The sequence below is a fragment of the Anser anser genome (genome assembly GCF_964211835.1).
Source record: "Anser anser genome assembly, chromosome: 13".
Lineage (NCBI taxonomy): Eukaryota > Metazoa > Chordata > Aves > Anseriformes > Anatidae > Anser > Anser anser.
Window position 1 is genome coordinate 23572882 of NC_139734.1, and position 18981 is coordinate 23591862.

General features: G+C 40.0%; 2 protein-coding genes and 1 long non-coding RNA gene across 14 annotated transcripts in view; 1 reads left to right on the top strand and 2 right to left on the bottom strand.

The window, feature by feature from the left end:
- LAS1L (LAS1 like ribosome biogenesis factor) overlaps window positions 1-18981 on the top strand; it is a 30933-nt gene that overhangs the window by 9845 nt on the left and 2107 nt on the right. Inside the window, exons 8-12 of the mRNA XM_083797337.1 lie at window positions 3444-3529; window positions 4476-4691; window positions 5852-5987; window positions 7072-7451; window positions 9954-10095. Of these exons, the coding sequence (XP_083653463.1) occupies window positions 3444-3529; window positions 4476-4691; window positions 5852-5987; window positions 7072-7451; window positions 9954-10095 (960 nt within the window). The remainder of the gene's footprint in view (window positions 1-3443; window positions 3530-4475; window positions 4692-5851; window positions 5988-7071; window positions 7452-9953; window positions 10096-18981) is intronic.
- LOC310880882 lies at window positions 1567-9947 on the bottom strand. Its single transcript, XR_014571965.1, has 3 exons — window positions 8808-9947; window positions 3732-3950; window positions 1567-2880 (listed from the first exon to the last, which is right to left on the bottom strand). It is a non-coding gene; the product is annotated as an uncharacterized lncRNA (long non-coding RNA).
- Window positions 12518-18981, bottom strand: part of ZC3H12B (zinc finger CCCH-type containing 12B) — a 44420-nt gene continuing 37956 nt past the window's right edge. For 6 of the 12 annotated variants that reach the window (XR_014571957.1, XR_014571958.1, XR_014571959.1 and 3 more), the window contains 2 exons: window positions 15566-17185; window positions 12518-15486 (listed from right to left, as the gene is read on the bottom strand). The gene's annotated coding sequence lies outside the window, so the exon portion shown is untranslated. The remainder of the gene's footprint in view (window positions 15487-15565; window positions 17186-18981) is intronic. The other 6 variants (XR_014571962.1, XR_014571954.1, XR_014571955.1 and 3 more) reach the window with 6 other exon arrangements.

Genomic DNA, 18981 nt, shown 5'->3' on the forward strand with positions numbered 1-18981 from the left:
ACCTTATTTAAGCCTTTTTTATGCGTACTTCTCCCATTTTAATTTTACAAGATGAAAATTATTTGCATGAATTTATTATTTTTTTCCCCACAACGGGGATGTGCACCTGTTATATAGCAAAGGCTGAATCTTGTGATGCAGTGAGATCACTACGTCAATTATGCTTTTAAAAATACCTGTAAATGGGCTGTGTGTCAAAGCCGAGCTTGCATGGGAGAGTGGAGGGTGGATCCTGCTAACTGCTTGTCTCTTGCCATCTTGGCAGCCTGCTGTTGGAACTATGATGACTTATTCAGGAAGTTTTGGAGTTTCTTCCATGCAGCCGGGTCCTTGTCTCAAAAACACAGCTTGCAGCGTTCTCCTGTCTGGATGCTTAAGGGAGAATCTTTATATGATATGACTGTTTGTTTTGCAACATGCATGTGCTTTAATAAAGAAGCCAGTGCCAGGCCGTATGCTGGTTCACATTAGAAAGTTGCTTGAATTATATGCTTTCACTTGAGAGGGAAATTGGTTTTTCGATTAATCTGTATTTTCTAATGAAGATCTCACCTGTTGGAAGAGTTGCACTGTGCTGCGTATTTCAGAGTAGTAACATTTCAAAGGCCACATTGCATCTGAACAAAGCATTTATATGCTACACTAGCTTACATAAAGAAGATGTCATTACCAACAAGTGCTAAATCCCAGTAAGAACAAGTTGAGCTTGTTGAACATGACATACAATCAACCAAATCGCAAGTACGTTCCTCGTATGGAGGGCGAGACAGAGGCTGATTGGAAGCCTCAGAATGGTAGAGCAAACTCTAGGATTTGTCACTCACTCCCCTACTTCATCCCTGAGCACCTACTTCATCTCATGCTATTTTATTCTAGCATCCAGCTGCAACTTTTAAACACAAGCTGTTATAGTTAATGGAAGGCTGTGCCTATATCCATTGTTTTAACCACCTACACATTTTCTTTAAGAGCCTGGAATGATTAAAAGTAGTTCCCAGAAAGGATTCATACATGTGCCTTCTGCTTGTTAATCATAGCATGTTAACTGTATTGAAAATGAGACCCTATCACACTGGTTTCCATCGACCTTCATATTGCAACATAAATAGAATATTATGTCATGGGGTTTCTCTTAAGTGCAGATTCATCTTACTCTAGAGGAAATTCTCCATTAAATGTTCATATGGGAATGGTCACAGATTCACTTAGTCCTTCTGAAGCTGAATAAAAGCTCTGCTTCTGTAGAGCCCTTTGCTACCAGCCTGTTCTTCATTTTTTGCCACATGACATTTTTGTTTGAGAAGATGAATAGCGTTACGCTACCAAAGCAACGAGTGGGCAAGTCCTTATAATCAAGTCACTTTTTACTTAATAAAAAAGAAACTCCACAAGCTCTCAGCATGTGTTTCTGTGTATATTTTTATATAAATGAGCACAGTGGTTTTTAGAAGTTATTTATGAATACCGTTGTGGTAATTGCATCTGCTTTGCTTCAACTCTGCACTGAAATGCTGCAGCTGTCTTATTTATTCTGTCACACAGAATCTGTCATGTGTAACGAATGCAGCTGGGTTTGTGGTTCCTCAGTGGCCTCTGTGAAGATTTCTGAAGAGTTTTCTGGAGAACTGACTGATGGTGATTTCCTTCTCAGCTGAAGATGGAGTTGTTCCAGCAGTCTCTTGTATTTCTGAAGATGTTTAAATTAAAGACCCTGAGAGCTTTTTGCTTTCATTTAAGAGAGATTTTTTTTTCTTTTGATCTTTCACTCATGGGAAATAGACTAGCTGGGGAGGGAGGAAAGCTGATGTGGAATGTATTGACGATTTTGTGACTTCATTAGGTTTGGAGACTTGGATTATGGACTCGGGGATAACAGAGTTTATGAGTTCTCTTGAATATGTCAAGCGACCTACGAAAGTAGTTTTCTAATTTAGAATACCTGTGCATTTGTGGATAAAACCTTTTGTTTCCACTATCAACATATCCTGTAATTTGTACTGTTCAGAGGGCAGAAGATTCCTTTAACACTAAAGCACCATGAGCTAACTGCAAAGAATCCTCTGCTGTCTGCTTCAGAGAACTTACCCAGTGGACCTTTCTTAGTCGCGTTCTTCTACTTAGATGGCTCTCTACTGAAGCTACTGTCTGCATGGATATAGCCTTAAATAGTTGGTGATGAGCCGTCATTGCATGTAGGAATAATGATAATTATCCTGGAACAGTTTCTAGAAAAGAGAAGGATTAATTCTTGATTTTGTTCTCAGAAACAAATTACATTCTGCTGCCTGCCTTCTGATCTCCCAGCACATTATCTACTAGTGACAAAGTGGCATGGTGTGTGTGTGTTTTCTTCTGCACTCAGAGCTCTTCAGCTTCTGTTTGTACCTATAAAAACATACATCGGATCTAAGTCATACCTGCATGTTTAGATTTGGAAATCATCGCTTTTGGAGGAGACAAATCTTCTCACCCATTCTATACCAAAATATGCCATGTTTGATACGGGTACTACCATTCCAAATCCAATGATGCTAATGGCTTCAGCAGTTGTTTCTGTGGAATTAGTTCAGTGCCTGAAAATGGCTGTGTTGATTTTTATTCTGAGAAGTGTTTACTTTAGCACTGTATCTTTGCTTGGATAGAAAAGCTCATGGATAGAAGATGGAAACATGAATGGAATAACTGAAGCATATGGTTGTATATGGAGGCAGTGGGAATTTTGCTTTTGTCCATTTTGTTGTGTTTTACTTTCAAGCATCAGTTCAGCTTACCTGGGTGGGTGTCCTCAGTTTCCCTCTTGTATTAAGCCAGCCTAGTAGCAGATGGGTCCTTTAGCTGGAGAATTCAGTGTTGTCAGACTAACTGTAGTTCAAAGAATAGCTGTAACGGCAGGAGACATTCAAAAAAGAGCTGTAGTTGCCATAGGTAAGAATAATTGTGACCCTACTGCAGTGAATCTGCTGAACAACTGTGTGAATAGGGTGTTAAGAAGTGCCCTGCCAGCAAGCCAGCAGGGTTGGGTTTTCCACTTAAATTTAATCTAGCTCTTTGGTCCTTGGTCCTCGGATCTTGGCTGATCTGCTGGCAGGCAACTTGAATCATGCTTAAAATCATAGGTATTTCAGTATGATAAATGGTTCATGACAAACATTCCTGTACTACTTTTAAAATACCAATGGCAGATATTTCCCTCTGCACATCAAGCAGAAGTGTTTTCTTCAGGGTTCTGGTTCTGCTCCACTTGGTGTAGTTGCATATTCACTCCAAGTCTAATTGGGATGTATGCAGCCCAAAACTGGTGTAAGGTTTTAGTGCCTTACAACAAGCTACATCACCTCCACACAGCTTTAGTTGGCTCACAAACATGTTTCAGAACTAGTGTAAGTGGTGTTTTGATATGTATGGGACTAAGTGGTATTAATAAGATTCTGTGATTGCTCTAGGGAGACAGTGGCTGAAGTTCTTCTCAGTGATGGTTTTCTCATCCCAACAGTCGATTGTCTGAAGATGTTAAATATCAAGTATGAAGGTTAGTGTTTTGGGTACCACATAGCTTACATAAAAAGTGCGTAGCCAATGTTATGTCCAGTTTAGTTCTTTTTTCCTCATTATATTGAAATCTCTAATTCTCTGCATAATTTCTTTTATTTGTCTGGGTCCTTAAACATTCTGCTGCTCCGTAGACCCCGTTATGGACATACTTGGTTATTGCTTTTGTATAAATCTCTTACCATGGAAGGACAGCTCTTCCGCACTGAATGCTACTTGGCCAAAATGTCTTTCAAAGCTTGCATCTCTGCCCGTATCCGTAATTGTTACTGAGGTAATAAACTCTCTCTAGTTTCTTTTCCACAATGAAGATATCAAACAAATATAAGTGGTGGCTTTCTGAGCCTTAGTCACTAGTTGCATCTTAATTCCATGCTGCTGACCACTTGTGCATGGATTTTCTGCAAGAGAATTAGTTAGGTAGAGACAATGAAAAGTAACTGTTAGTTTATCTACCTGAGAGCATTTAGGAAAAATAGCTAAACAACTTTCCAAGAGTGATCCTCAAATTTCTGTGGATATATTACAGTTGTAAAGTTTTAGAAGCTTTTTAATTCTATGTTGCTTTGCTCAATGTGCTTTCTCTTTGCAAGAGAAAAGTACAGAATAGCTCTTCGTTATGTGTGAAATAAACTAAAACTGCACGGAATTAGTAAAGCAGAGTGAGGTTTTCCTGTGGTTTACTATGTGATTAGATGTAGGCATTGTATTTTTTGCTTTCGTTGGACTATTGTATTTATTGTTGATTTGCTGCTTATCTTAATTTCCTAACATAAGAAAATAATAACTCCACATTCAAGGGTGATCACAGAAAAAAACAGAACCAGTGATCACAGTACAAACTACTGAGAACAAGCAGCACACCAGTGGTTCACAAAAATTACATAACAGTGATTTTTGACTTCTCTTTTTCCTAATTATTGCAGCAAATAAAGAGGTATGGCAATTCAGAATTCCTCAGACGTTTTACTGCTTCTGGCAGCCCTTGCTGACAGGCCTCCTTTCCCGAAGTTTTACACAGACCCTAATAGACAAAATGTTTATGAAGTTAAAGGAATGTTCTGACTCTTCAGAACTCCGTCCTCAGTTCCTGATCAACTGGATTTCTGAGATGCTGACTAGCATTGCCAGAGTTAACAGTGGTGAGTGTGTAATTACTGTGTGGAAAAAAAAAAAGTAGGAGTCTTTTCTGTACCGTTGCAGGAATGGGGGGCATGGTGGGTACTTTAGATTTTAAGTGCAATAACATGATTAGTACATTTTGTCGTGTTAACTTAGAGCTTTCATCGTTGCGTTTCTTACACTTTTTAGCCTGCAGCTTATGTATGTTATGCATTTCTTAGCAACATTTTGAAATTACTATTTCTTTGGCAACTTGCTGTGGCTTCCTCAAAATACAAAAAGCTAATCTCTCCCATGAAAGATCAGTCCAGTACTTTCAGGAAATAACAGTAACAAAAAACAAATAAACATGTTATGTGCAAATTGTTATGAGTTCCTTGTTCCCAGTTCTTTCCTCACTTAACATAAGCCTAGCTTTACAATATATTTATGTAGTCTTTCTGTCCTCCTTCAGTCCCATCCCTGGATTTGTCACACCTTCTAAACTTACACAAAAGTAAAATCAATCTTTTGTTTTCTGTGCCTAACTGCTTAGAACTGTTTAAATTGGTAAACTGTATGTTTAACTCCAGAGAGTGGCACAGAAGAGCTTTGATTATTTGAAGTGTGTCATAGGAATTCTGTTAACAGGACTTTTATACTGTGATGTAGTATATACCTGAAGGGGATTTCCAGATGGCTAATTTTGCTACCTTCTCTGCTGGTCTGGCTAGATTTTGCCATTATCTGTGGTAATTGGAGGTCCATGTTAGATGCTTTCAGTCAACACTGAGCATGTCTGTTACGTACCAAGATCCCTGAACATTAGCAGTCCCCAGCTGTTAATTCTACTTACTGCAGAGCTATCTGGGACGATCTCAGATCCCAGAAACAGTATACTGCATTTACTAGAGACAATACTGTACAAACACAGCCCTGTGGCTTTCCTGTATGGGATGCACAGAACAAGCTTGGGAGACTCTGCATCTCACTGTTGTCATATCTTGTGAAGCTAATTTAGTTGTTAGTGCATTGGCAAGTCCCTTTTAATGAGCTCAACGTATTTAGTCAGTATATCTGGTCTTGGACTTGGTTTGGAATGCCAGCTTGTATAAGGATAAGAGCTCCAGTAAAATGCAAAGGGATGAAGTGTGTATTTTTATGAGTTTTTAGCACCTTGTTTTTGTTATCTTCTTTGAAGGGAAGAAAAGACGCCGCGGTAACAAACGGGTGTATGTGAAGGAGCTGTTCCTTCAAAAAGTTCCTTTGCAGTGGATAAGACTAACTGAAAATTGCTTGGAAGCTCCCTGCTGGGCAACCCCACACCTTCTTCAGCTGTAAGTTTGATCCTGTGATCTAGAAAAAGGACAGTAAACAATGTTCTCTAACAGCTTTGGCAGCTTCCCTGTGATATGCTGAGTTATGGCTATGTTCCTTTCCCTTCCTTTGCATCTAGTAGAAATTATGGCAGGTGTGTACTTGTATGTACTTGGAATACTGCATCCAGGTTTGGGGCCCCCAGCACAAGAAGGATGTGGATCTGTTAGAACGGGTCCAGAGGAGGACCACAAAGATGATCAAGGGGCTGGAGCACCTCTCCTACGAAGAAAGGCCGAGAGAGCTGGGGATGTTCAGCCTGAAGAAGAGAAGGCTCTGGGGTGACCTCACTGCAGCTTTTAAATACTTAAAGGGGGCTTATAAAAAAGATGGAGAGTGACTCTCAATCAGATAATGACAGGGCAAGCTTGGGGGGGGGGTGTATTTAGATTAGATGTTAGGAAGAAATTATTCATTCAAAGGGTGGTGAGGCACTGGAACAGGTTGCCCAGAGCTTGTGGATGCCCTATCCCTGGAATTGTTCAAGACCAGGTTAGATGAGGCCCTGGCCAACCTGATCTAGTGGGTGGCAGCCCTGCCCATGGCAGGGGGGTTGGACCTAGGTGATCTTTAAGGTCCCTTCCAACCTGAGCCATTCTGTGACTCTATGTGTGTATAAAACCCTGCTTGTTGCTGCTCATCTCCCTATTGATTCTACAAGGAGAAGGAGGAGAACTTAAAAGAATTGTGCCTTTGGAATGAAATTGGAAATTATCTGTGGATTTATTAAGAAAGCAACTTAGAAGAAAAGTGATTTAGTAGCAGAGATGTAATTGCTCATGCAGGTGGTATGGGTTTAGCACAGGTGGCACCTTTTTCAAATAAAAACAGCAAAGCACGAATTCAGTTAGAAGTATCCCATGTCCTTAATTTTAATCACAAAGAAGGAGTATTCCAGCAGCCACTATTTAGGAATAATCAAACTTGCCTTTTAGTGGAGATACATGAGGAAGCTCACACTTAAAAGGCTGCTCAGCTTGATAAACCTTCATTTAGAATTTCTTTTTGCTTTTAAAACTTTTACATTGCCCTTTTCCTTTCTAGGATCCTCACAAGCATGAGACCTCGTTTGCCACGTTCTTCACGGAAGAACCTTCTCTATCTCACATCCATTTACACAGAAGGAGGTGGTCCATTGTCCAGCCCAGGCCTCTTGTCAAACTACAGTGAACAGCCAATTTACACTATAGAGAGCTTACAGTGGAGGGCGAGGCAAGAAAATCAGGTTAAAAATGAAGGGCAGGCTGCAGAGAATCAAGAAGATGTGCTGGAGAAAGATGATGGTTTAGAGGAAGTAGAGGAGGAGGAGGAAGAGATGGTAACTGAAACAAATCATTTGGAAGGACTTGCTCATTCTGATAACGTGGTGGCTATTGCTGAGAAAAAGGCAGCACTGCAAGGGTCAGCATGGCAGATCACTGGAGGTAAAAAGAGTTTTTGTAAGATTTAATGTTTACAATTGGTTAAGATGGTCTAAGTGAAATGCAAAGGCGTGCCAGCCCTCTGGGCCGGACCAGAACTGAAGTGTGCTTCAAAATAATTTAAATGCCAAAATTGACTGACAATGCCAGTCTTCTGTTTATGTGCAAGTGTCATCTCTCCCTAAAAGCTCTTAAAATACTGTGTTTTTTTTCCGAGAGCACCTTGTTACTTCTTCATTAACTTTTTTATCAGGCTTCTCCAAACTCAGTGTTTAAAACTTCATTGTATCCAGTTGATGGGACAGTGTATATGCCAGCTGTGAATGGTAAAGAAAACAAAGATACTTCTTAACCTTTGTTTGTCAGAATTAGAGATATTTGAAAGCACCAGTCAGGTTCTCAGAAGTTCCAAGCTCCAGGTAAATTGCAATCATGACATGGTAGCAAGCAAGAGTTGGAAGCAAGGCAAGAACTTTTTAGAGTGAATAACGATTTATCCAGTGTTCTCTTAGCTTCTAAACGGTAGCTATGCTTTCATTGGGATGGAGAATTCAACAGCTAAGAAAATTTTTGGATGAGTGTTTCTGGATGGACTTAAAAGACAGGAAAAGGAGGTGGTGTAGAGGAGTTAGAGGCAAAGTGGTGTTTAAAGAAAGAAGAAAAATGCCACTGGAAGACAATGAACTCTTGTACCCCACTCACAGGGAAGATTTCCCAAGTTAAAAAAAAAAAAAAAAAAAAAGGACAAGGGTAGGATGTGCCTAAACAGTTCAGCTTAGTTATGCTGATGTGAACAGCTTGTTAGAGATGGATGTTTTGAGAACAGAAGCAAAATTGACCTCTACATCAGTGACTTTGGTTCTGAGCAAGCAGATCTTTTGCCAAAGGAACACACATTGTGTCTTGAACCACAAGATTTTCATGAAGATTGCATTTATGTAGTTGGTTGTGGGTAAATTTAATTTCTGTTTGAATAACATCGAGGATGTGTAGTTACCGCCCTTAAACAAATTGAAAACTAAAACCACTGTAATGACATGTGATACATCAGCTATTTACTAGGTTGCTCTCCGAAGAGAAGGCTCAGCATGTTCATTGTATATAATTTGCCTTACAGTTGAGTTGGATGTTATCAAATACTATTTCTGCACTTTTTAAATTGTGAAATTATAACATTTAGAAACCACCATTATATGTCAGGAGGTTTAGTTCTATTAAATGCCCAGGAAAGACATAAAAGAAAAAAATGAATAAATCTGCTGGTACTTTAAGGCAAAGTCTGGGTTTCTGGACAGATGTCAGTTAACCAAAACAAATCATTTTCAGTCAGAGAGAAGGGTCCAAGTTTTATATTATTACCAGGGGTCTCAAATAGTCTGTGTAATTACCGCTGGCTCTCTGGAATGTCTTATCTTTTGAAGTCTTCTGTCAGCTGGTCTTCATTGTGCAGCTAGTAAGCATTCCAGAGATAAGCGTTCTGGTATAAAGAAAGCAAGTAGGTGTAAGAAATCTTTTTGTCAAAACAGTGATACATAATTTGTATCTTTAATTTAGTTAGATGTGAAATCAGAATGAAATTTAAAAGGGAATTTCCCTGTTGGGAACTGCCTATGAAAGTTTGGCATCATGATGTAAAGTATAAGGGAATGGAGTCACTGATGTTACCAGTTGTGATGGATGATTTCCCATTGTACAGTTTCTGGACCTCATTGGAAACCAAATTTAAAAAATGTGAAGTCATGGAGAGGAAACAGCAGTAGGTGTCTGTAAAAAACAAACAGCAGAATTTCCAAGACATTGTCATATTGTTTTCCTTTGCCATCTCATCACAGCCTACCTGCCTGCCCAGAATTGCTTTATTAGTTAATTCGGCTTCCCTAGCTTTCTACCCTTCTGCTTTTGTGGCTTCAGGTCCTCTTTAGTCAATACTGCTGCTGTGTAGCTGCTAATCTCAGTGAGTCCTAAAGAAGCTGATGTTCAGTTTCACTGGAGGAATGATGCAAAGGTGCTGTTTTGTATCTTCATGTGTGTGAAAATTGCCTTTTCCATTTACAGGAGTATGCAGAGTGAATATTTTTATAAACCTTTTCAAAGTGAATTTTAAATTAGCATATAGTAATCAATATGTCAGTTTCAAACAAAAGTATACTTTAATGACAGAGGTAAGTATAAAGGGTTGCTCTAGAATAGTGGGAGGTTTCTTTCAATGGACATTGCCTCACAGTGGTTTGGATAAGCTGTACTGTGTAGATAGCCTGATCATGCCTGACTCCAGATGTGTTCCTATTGTCTCACAAGGTATAAAGACTTTCTTTGAAAGAGCTAATAAGGTTAGAAAGAGAATTAGTTAAAACTATAGCTCAATCTTATTTTTGCTGAGTACCTGAGATTGCTCGTGTGTGCTGAGTTGCATGAGATAGTATTTTTGGATCTGGGGGGAGTCTTGCTTTTTGAAAGTCTCTGGTGAGCTCAGACTTCTTGTTTATGTACTGTGTTTTTACCCAGATGAAATACAATGGAAAGACTTTCCTCTTGGGAAACTCCCAGGTCAGACAGATGACCCTGATGGTCTCATGTTGGATAATTATTCCATGATGTCTCTGCTTGATCAGCCAGTGAGAGATGAGTGGAAGTCTCCCAATACAAAGTGAGTAGTGTTATGGGCAAGACTTTGTCCCTGAACTATGAAATTTATTTATTTCTCTGTGCCTTGTGCTATGATGTGAAAAATTCAGGACTAGTTTTCAAACTGTTACTTCTGTGATACTTTGACCAAAATATCTACCAATATTTGTAATATCTACTAACTGCTCTTCTCTCATGCATTTTTCAAGTAATGTGTGTGTTTGGAAGAACCTTTGTAGTGCTGATGTAATAACATAATAGTCTACTCTTCAAACTGTTCCAACTTTCACTGTTGTCTGATACTGTTAGTAAGGTACAGTATGCTGATCCTCAAGAGTTACTAACCTGCACGTACAGAGTTTTTAAAACAAGCTACTAAGAGCTGGTGCAGAGTCTGCCTGGTGATACACTGGGATGAATAGGTTTAATGGGAAGAACTGTGGCCTTGCAATTAAAGCATTCAGGTCTAGAAGCCAGGAGATGCAGCTAAGAGTGTTAGCTCCCCAGCATTCTTACAGCCTGACCTTGGAGAAGTCATGTAGCCTTCCCCAGTGTCAGTCTTCCCAGACTAGCTAATCTTGTACAGGAAGGGGGAGTCATTTTAAAATGTACAGTGGTCTGATGAAGCACTTCGAGGTGCAGTAGTGGGAAAGCTTGTCTGTGAGGAGAGAAGGTTCAACAAGTCTTAAGTGCAAGCTGCTGCATCTGGGTCGGAGCAATCCCAAACAGGAGTACAGACTGGGAGAACTCATTGAGAGCAGCCCTGCTGAGAAGGAGTTGGGGGTTCTGGTGGACAAACAGCTTGACGTGAGCCAGGAGAGCGCGCTTGCAGCCCAGAAGGCCAACTGCATCCTGGGCTGCATCAAGAGAGGTCTGACCAGCAGGTCAAGGGAGGAGAGTGTCCCACTCTGCTGTGAGGCCCCACTTGGAATACCATGTCCAGGTCTGGGGCCCCCAGCACAAGAAGGATGTGGATCTGTTAGAACGGGTCCAGAGGAGGACCACAAAGATGATCAAGGGGCTGGAGCACCTCTCCTATGAAGAAAGGCCAAGAGAGCTGGGGATGTTCAGCCTGAAGAAGAGAAGGCTCCGGGGTGACCTCACTGCAGCTTTTAAATACTTAAAGGGGGCTTATAAAAAAGATGGAGAGTGACTCTCAATCAGATAATGACAGGGCAAGCTTGGGGGGGGGGGTGTATTTAGATTAGATGTTAGGAAGAAATTATTCATTCAAAGGGTGGTGAAGGCACTGGAACAGGTTGCTCAGAGAGGTTGTGGATGCCCCATCCCTTGGACAACCTGATCTAGTGGGTGGCATCCCTGCCCATGGCATGGATGGGTTGGAATTACGTGATCTTTACAGTCTTTTCCAACCCAAGCCATTCTATGATTCTGTGAAGGTACCCTCAGGAAGTGGTTGACAGCAGATTACTTTTGTAACACCCGAGGAAAGAATCGGCTGTACGTTCTTTGGGTAGTGAATGTGCTTAGAGTTTGGCATCAGTGAATGCAAACCTGTCCCTCTTACGTGCTTGAAGTGAATACTGTAGTCCACTGTCCTGACTAAAGTTTATGTCACTGCAGTCCCAGTTATTCATTGTGGTTAACCCAACGTGAAACAAACTCTCTTCTCCTCACCCTCCTCCACTGAAGAAACTTTTTTGCTTGTTTGTGCTGTGTTAGCCTGACACTGGGCTTGTATTGTTGATCGACACAGTGAGACTGAAGTAGCTACTGTGACAACTCACCAGTGTGGTAGGAAGTTACTTCATGAAGGTGTAACAGTCATCCTTCTGACCTGAGGGAATATACACGGCACAGGCCTCTGTGTTCATCTCCTTCATTTTTTACTCTCTTCAAATCTGAGAGCTGTTCATTACAATTACTGCTGTTATCTTTCTCTTCTGGGAATGTACTTTTGTTCTGCAGTCCTGGGGCCTCTTGCACTAACTGAAAGTGAAATACAAGTGACATCAGTGGCAATCAAAAGGTGATTTCCATCTTATCTTTTGAGGAAGCCAGCTTATGTTATCTTCTTTCCTGCTCCTGCTCTTTCTACAAGAAACCATTGCTAGGATTATGAGATACTGCTGCTTAGCAGTTTGGAGGTTATTAACACAGCCTCAGCAGGCTTCAAAACTCTGTTTCTGTTAATGGGGACTCAGATCCTCAACCACAGTATGTTGCCATTGCCCACTGACCTTTTCAGAGCTCCAGCCAGTAATTTAAGTTGCAGATCTGACCTCACTGAAGAAAGCCAGGTTGCCATGGAAATAATGGTAGCATTCTATAAGGCTTTCATTAGATCATCTCTGTTACTAAGTGACACATGTCCAGTTAAACAGTTCCATTGAAGATGTTTTCACAGGGTCATTATTTCACTCTTAGAAATCAAAGGATCTTGAATGTTGTTAGCTTTCAAATAAATTTCATCACATACCCTGTAGGGGATTGGCTGTACATGTATTTTAATTTTAAACCAAGGAATGCTTCAGAATATAAATGGATAGCAGTTATTTTCATAAGCACTTGATAGCTTAACTTCTTAATCAGTGATTCTTTCCCTGTAGTAGATGGGCCCAGTCTACCAGCTTCCAAAACAAATGAGAATAACAATCACAGTTACACAGTTTTCCCACTGCAAGGTTTTGCAGTGGGAAAAGCTACTGAATGTATTCATGTTTTCACATATTCTGAGTTGTCTTCAGATTAGTTTCCAGTTCTGAAGAGCAAGGTTTCCATTCTGTCTCCATTCTCTTCATCATCTTCCCCAGAACTAGTCTACTGTTTTGTCAGCTAAGGCCTGAAGTGTAGGGGTAGGCTGCTGAGAGGGTATTGTTTGTATTTGATGGGTCCAATCAAAATGTAAAATTAAAATCTTGTAGATTGCTACATAATAAAAAAAGATATAATCCTTTTCCAGTGCTCCTCTTTCTGACAGTCCAAATAGTTCATGAACTACTTGGTTCTAACACCTCTACAAAAGACAGCACTGAATCTGTCTTTCTGCATATCAAGAGGTTAAATGAGCCATCCTTTTTGAGTCCTTTCATCCTTTCATCCTTGAGTGTTCATCACTGACCCATACTTTGAGCACTGGATGAATTTCCTGTCAGGCTTTAAAGAGAGTAGGTAACCATTTATCTCCTGATAGTTTATCATCCCCCAAAGAAGAGTAAATCTATAGTAGTTGCAAAAAGAAAAAAAACAAAACACAAACTTTTGATTCAGCAGAACCCTTTGATGTCAGTCAGCCATGAGTCATGTTGCTTGCAACATGTTCCATATTGGGAATAAGACAAATTCCTGGAACTTGCAGATCTGCTTCTAGTCTGCAGAGCCCTGGCACTCTCACTGTAGGCAGAAATGACAAACTACTTGATCTCAGAGACTTTAAACATAAAGCCATTTGGCTTAATGTTTAGGTAGTTGAGATCACTGATTAGAATACAGAGCTGCAGCAGAATTCGATTGACTGCAGTAATTGGCACCATTCGGCATCCAGCCAGCAGGTTCTGACAGGAGATGGGGTTTCTGTATTTGTTCCTCATTGGCTCAGTTGATTTTGCTATGCGCAATAGATGGAATCATCATTACGGAGGCTGTAATGAAGTGCATATGGAGTAGTATGATTCACTATTCTTGTTTGTAAGCTGCTACTTGAATCCAGCTGTAGCATGTTCCCTTTCTGACTTGGGTGTTGTAGGAGTCAAGTGTTTGTAATCCCACTATATTTCTTGGAGTGGTCCCTAGAGTAATAGAAATAAAAAAAACACCTAATGATTCCAGGTGCTGCTCTACAAGCAAAGGAATTCTTGCAGATGTAATCTTTGTATCATACCACTGGTTTAGACGTAGATGCTAGAACTTAGCCATGCTGCTGTCTGAAAATCCACAGCACGTATTAGTCAGTTCATTTGTTAATAAAAATTCACTGAAATTACAAATACGTGGGTTTTTTTTCCATCCTGCATTGGACGTGAAGTAAATCCTTGCTAGAGTCAGTTCCTAACAACTGGAAAGCAGAATGATGAAGCAAGAACCATGAACCTAAGTGCACCTGGTCATGCTGAAGTTTCAGTATTAGGTTCCTGTCTCCTTCTAGTTAGTCTTTGATGCTTGCAGCTACTTTTGTGATGCTCAGTTGTTGTAGTGAATCATATGAAGCAGTTCAAGCGTTGATAGTTTTACAGTTCTGGCAAGCAGTATTTCAGTGTTATGATTAAATGGTGACTAGGTAAAGTTTTCAGTCTGTCCTTGACATAGGCTGATGAAACATCACAAGTGACTTTAGAATAAATGTAATGTAATTATCTGGATTTGGAGGGCATATAATGGTAGTAGGAAAAAGAAGTTAGAGGGTAAAGCTTGTTAGGATTTTTGCAAATCCATTAAATGTGCAAAATTGGAAAGATGTTACTGATTTTTTAAAACTTGCTTTCCTTGATATGCTTGAAGAGCAAAGCATTGCAGAGTCATTAACATGGAAGCTGGAAATGCAGTGCTGGGGGTTAAAATGTTTGTAAAGATGCTTTGAGATCCTTGCCTGAGCTGTCTGCAAAGATACATATTTAAAGAATCTAAAAAACAACAACAACAACAAAAAAAAAAAAAAACAAACACAACACACACCCACATGTCAGCAAACGTATCTCAACACTTCGCCTCAGCAAGTTTCTGATTCACAAACTACTGGGAGGTAGGAGAATAATAGGGGGAAGACTGTTCTTCTGTGCTCATATGCTTACTTATGCATTTGCTTTTGAACACAGTTGGAGACTGGCAATTCAGACCTTTAATCTCAACTAGTCCAAACACTTGTGTGTGCTAGAACTGAAGTGCAGTTAAATCTGTGAACCTGACAGCTTGAGGCGCTCTCTGGAATATCTCATAGGGATGCATTCAATCTCCCTTCGTTGTGAATGTTAGTAGTCTGGGAAATATGCATGGCTGTTATTTAAAAAGGCCTCTTCCTCATAATCAACTTGTCAGGGATGTTCTCTTGGCTTCGTAGTGTAAAAAGCATTGGAAGATCAGATTTGTACTTGGTGATAAATAGCCTGCAACATGCAGGCTTAAAAAAATGCATAGCTATAGAGTTGCTCTAGTTTTAAGGATGAGAAAAATACTCATACTGCTAATCAGATGCTGAAATGGATTTTCATACTTAAATATAAAGAAAATGGTTAATTTGTAAGCTGTTCTTTGAAATGTACTATTCAGTGATTTTTCACAGTAGATGAAACACCACTTACCCATATTTCAGGTAATATTCTCTAGGTTTTACTTCCCAGGACTTACGATTCCATTGCTTGCAACAAATTAGAAGGGGTCCTTCCTTCCTGGGTGATAAAAGGAAGCGGCGAGTCACACAGAACAGCCACGGTTACAGGGAAATGCTCAGTCTACCTGTCTGTACACAGAAGAGCAAATTATGTTGCAGTAGGATAGAAAAAACGTCAGCCAGCTGAAAATTTTCAAAGGTTCCTGACCTCAAGGCTTAGCTGAAGTATATAGATTTCAACTTGACTTTGGACCCTTCCTCGACTTGGAGAATGCTCTGCCTGTAACCAGAACAGAAATGCTTGTCAGGGCACACAGCTCTTCTGTTCCTGGAATAGACAAACCTAAATTGTGTTATAAATTCTTGCTCACATATGCCAAAACATTCCTCTTGGGATCTGCAAATGGACAACTGGAAGGACCTGTTTTTTTGTTTATTTATTTTTTCATTTTCTTGGTGTTTATTTCGTGGGTAATGCTTAATTGGTGAATATATGAAAAAAAAACAGGTGGTGACATTAAGGGATTTGTGACAGAGTGGTTGGTGTAGTTTGATTGTTCATAGTTTTATGGTTAGGAGATCACTGCCGTTTCATTTTATAGTGCAAAGTAGTAGGTTGCCCCAGAGAGAATGAGACCTGCCTGTCCTGCAAACAAGGGTGGAGCTACTGTGGTGTTGCTTTGCAAATAGGCTTTTGCTGATGTCATGGAACTAGCCCTTAGTGAAACCAATTACACAACTGTCTTATAAACCTTGCTTAAAAAAAAAAAAAGCCTGAACCACAAGTAAATATCTTGCATTTAAGGGTGAGGATGTCATTCAGTTTTTACCTTCAGTATTCTGTTCTCTGCGCATTCCATGGTAATAAAACAGGAAGAGGGGAAGTGATATACAGGATGCAGCAGACTTCATGAAGAAATCACAGCAGAGGTGATTTCTGCTGCACTGCAGTACCCTGTGATTATGTTACAGAAGTAGAATGATGTACTACATCTGGCTGGGATGGAGTTAACTTTCCCTGCAGCAGCACATAAAGTGCTGTGCTCTGCGCTTGTAGCTAGAACAGCATTGTTTTGTCTGTTGCTGAGCAGTGCTGGCTAGAAAAGCCTGGGGCAAATTTGGATTATAGAAAGAGTCCTCTAAGAGGAGGAGAGAGCATACACAGGTGACATTTCTTGTCCTTGAGAAAAAGGGCATGCTAGGCATAGTTGCCATCAAATTTTTTGAGCAGGGTCGCTCTGAATTGTAAGGGTAGTTAAAGCTGAAGTAATTTGCCTAGAGAGGTTGGAGACATTCAAAACTCACTTGGATGCGATCCCGCACAACCTGTTCTAGAGGACCCAACCAGAGGGATTGGCGTAGACAATCCTGAGAGATTCCTTCCAACCTCTGTGATTCTCTGAAAAGATCTATTGTCTTTTCTCTTCCTGCTTTATCAATTAAAAAAAAAAGGTAATCGTAATAAACTGCTGAAGTAGATTCAGTAATAAACTAAGAACTGAGAAAAATCCTCTGCATTTAACCATTTTTGTCCAAAAAGAAAACTAGTTTGAGGTATTTGTAAGAACAGTAACACGATCTTGTGAAATTTGGTTAGTACTGCTTTTCAGTAGTATATTTGAGGACATATACAATAACCACAAAGAACCTGGGATTGGGAAAAAGCAATTTTGTAATACATATATTTTATTGTTTTTACCAAGTTTATGCTGTCTTCTGGAGCACCTAGTTCTGGCTACTTGGAGAGCAAACATGGGAATGTTTAAGTTGTGGGTTTCATTTCTTTGTGCAACTTCTTTTAACCTGACTGTATTTGGAGCTTTATAGCCTGCAAAAGAAACAGATATGTCTTTTATTTATTTTTAAAGGATGGGCGTTTCTTTATTAACTTCAGAATTGAAGATCTCTTGATCTGTGAAGCTAAGATTCACTGGAAAAAATAAATCTTTAAATATTTTTTTATTTTCATTAAGTGATAGAGTTAACATGATTAGCAAGTATTATGATGTCCTTTCTTCTATGTGGTTGAGATTTCTTTCTATACCTGCCAGTAAACCATTTCAGCAAGTGTATCGAAAGCATCAAATGCTCTGACAAAAAAGAAGTCTGTCTCTGATGTTGGCTTATCAAATTCTGCAACTGTCTAGATCAAACTGATAGATTAATTAATGTTTCCTTCCCTTATCAGTCGCACTAGATCTCTTTGGGGGATGATGCCTGGACTGCCTTTTGAAGTATGATTTAGTCATGGTGAGAATCCAGTGTATATTGATTGCAAACCAAAGTGTTACAAGTTAGGTATGTACATCTCAGTGCTACGTTATACAGACTCAGATAAGCCAGCAGGCGTTACTTTCCCCTGTGCCATCGATAATTGCTTTCCTTGTCACCTAAGATGCTGAGAGGAGCAATTGCAAAAGCTTTTTCTATACTCAGACAAGAAGGTGGTTTTCTTTTTCTCCTCGTATGCAGCTTCTGTTTGGCTGCTTTTTGAACTAGTGGTGAGTGTATACTGTCATGCAGCTTATATGATTAGAAAATACCCATGTAGAAAACGAAAATGTACATATCAGATCAAAAATAGCAAGTGTTTCTCCATCCGTCTGTGTAGGTGAAAAGGAGCATAGAGTTTCTGGTACTCAGATCACAACCTGGCAGGAAAGGAAAAAGCTCAGAAAGATGAGGAAAAACTGATGTAATTCTGTAGCTGGGCCTGGAACTAATCTTAAGTTTTACCAGGAGTGCTATAACATTAACTTGCTCATTCCTCTTATTTCTCTTCCACTGTAGCTTCTCCTTTTGCCAAAATCATCTGGAAGGTTTTCTTGACTTTGCCCAGAGGCAGAGGGGGAGCAGAGTTTCTTCATTACTTCTCATGTATTCTTCTATTCGGAAACTTCACTGCCTTGCAGCTACATGAGTTTTCAGCTTCCCCTTCAAATGGGTGGTATATATGGCACGTTTGCAGAAGAGGTGTTTTCTATTTACTAATTCTTGGTAGTGTTCTCCAACTTCCCTGTCTGCAGAGAGCTGTTCTGACAAGCTTAGTGTTGTCATCATACCCACAGTATGGTATGAGAGACTGTGAAAATGTGATGGTGTACTTTGGAAATATCTATGAGATGCTTGGATAAAAGCGTCTGCAACATAGGCAATGGGACACAGTCTTTGTAAAAGCTAGGGCCATCTTTAACTTTCTCTTTGGCTCCCCAGACTTATGGCAGATCAAAGTAATGAACTGCATTAAGGGTTTCCTGAAGAATTTGGAAAAAGGACTTTGGACAAGTCACGTAGTAGAAGCACAACCTTTTGCTGCAGCCCTAATTCACCAGGTCAGCAGATGAGAACGGAGCAGTACATTTAAGGCAGCAAATTATGTCAGTGTCTGTCCCCAGAGTCTCTGTCCTGGGAATGACGAGTGAAGTCATGAGTAATGAGCAGTGTGCATCACAAAGGAGGAAGAATTATCTCATTAGCAGGCTGAATTCTGGGTAGTTTCCAACAGCCAGAGAAAGAACATCAGGTCTTTACTGCTGGGTGTGATATCTATGATGTTTCTGTGTTGACTTTTTTACAAGGTCCCTGGCAGTGTTTCGTCTGCGCAGGGAGTGTCTAGGAGGTGTT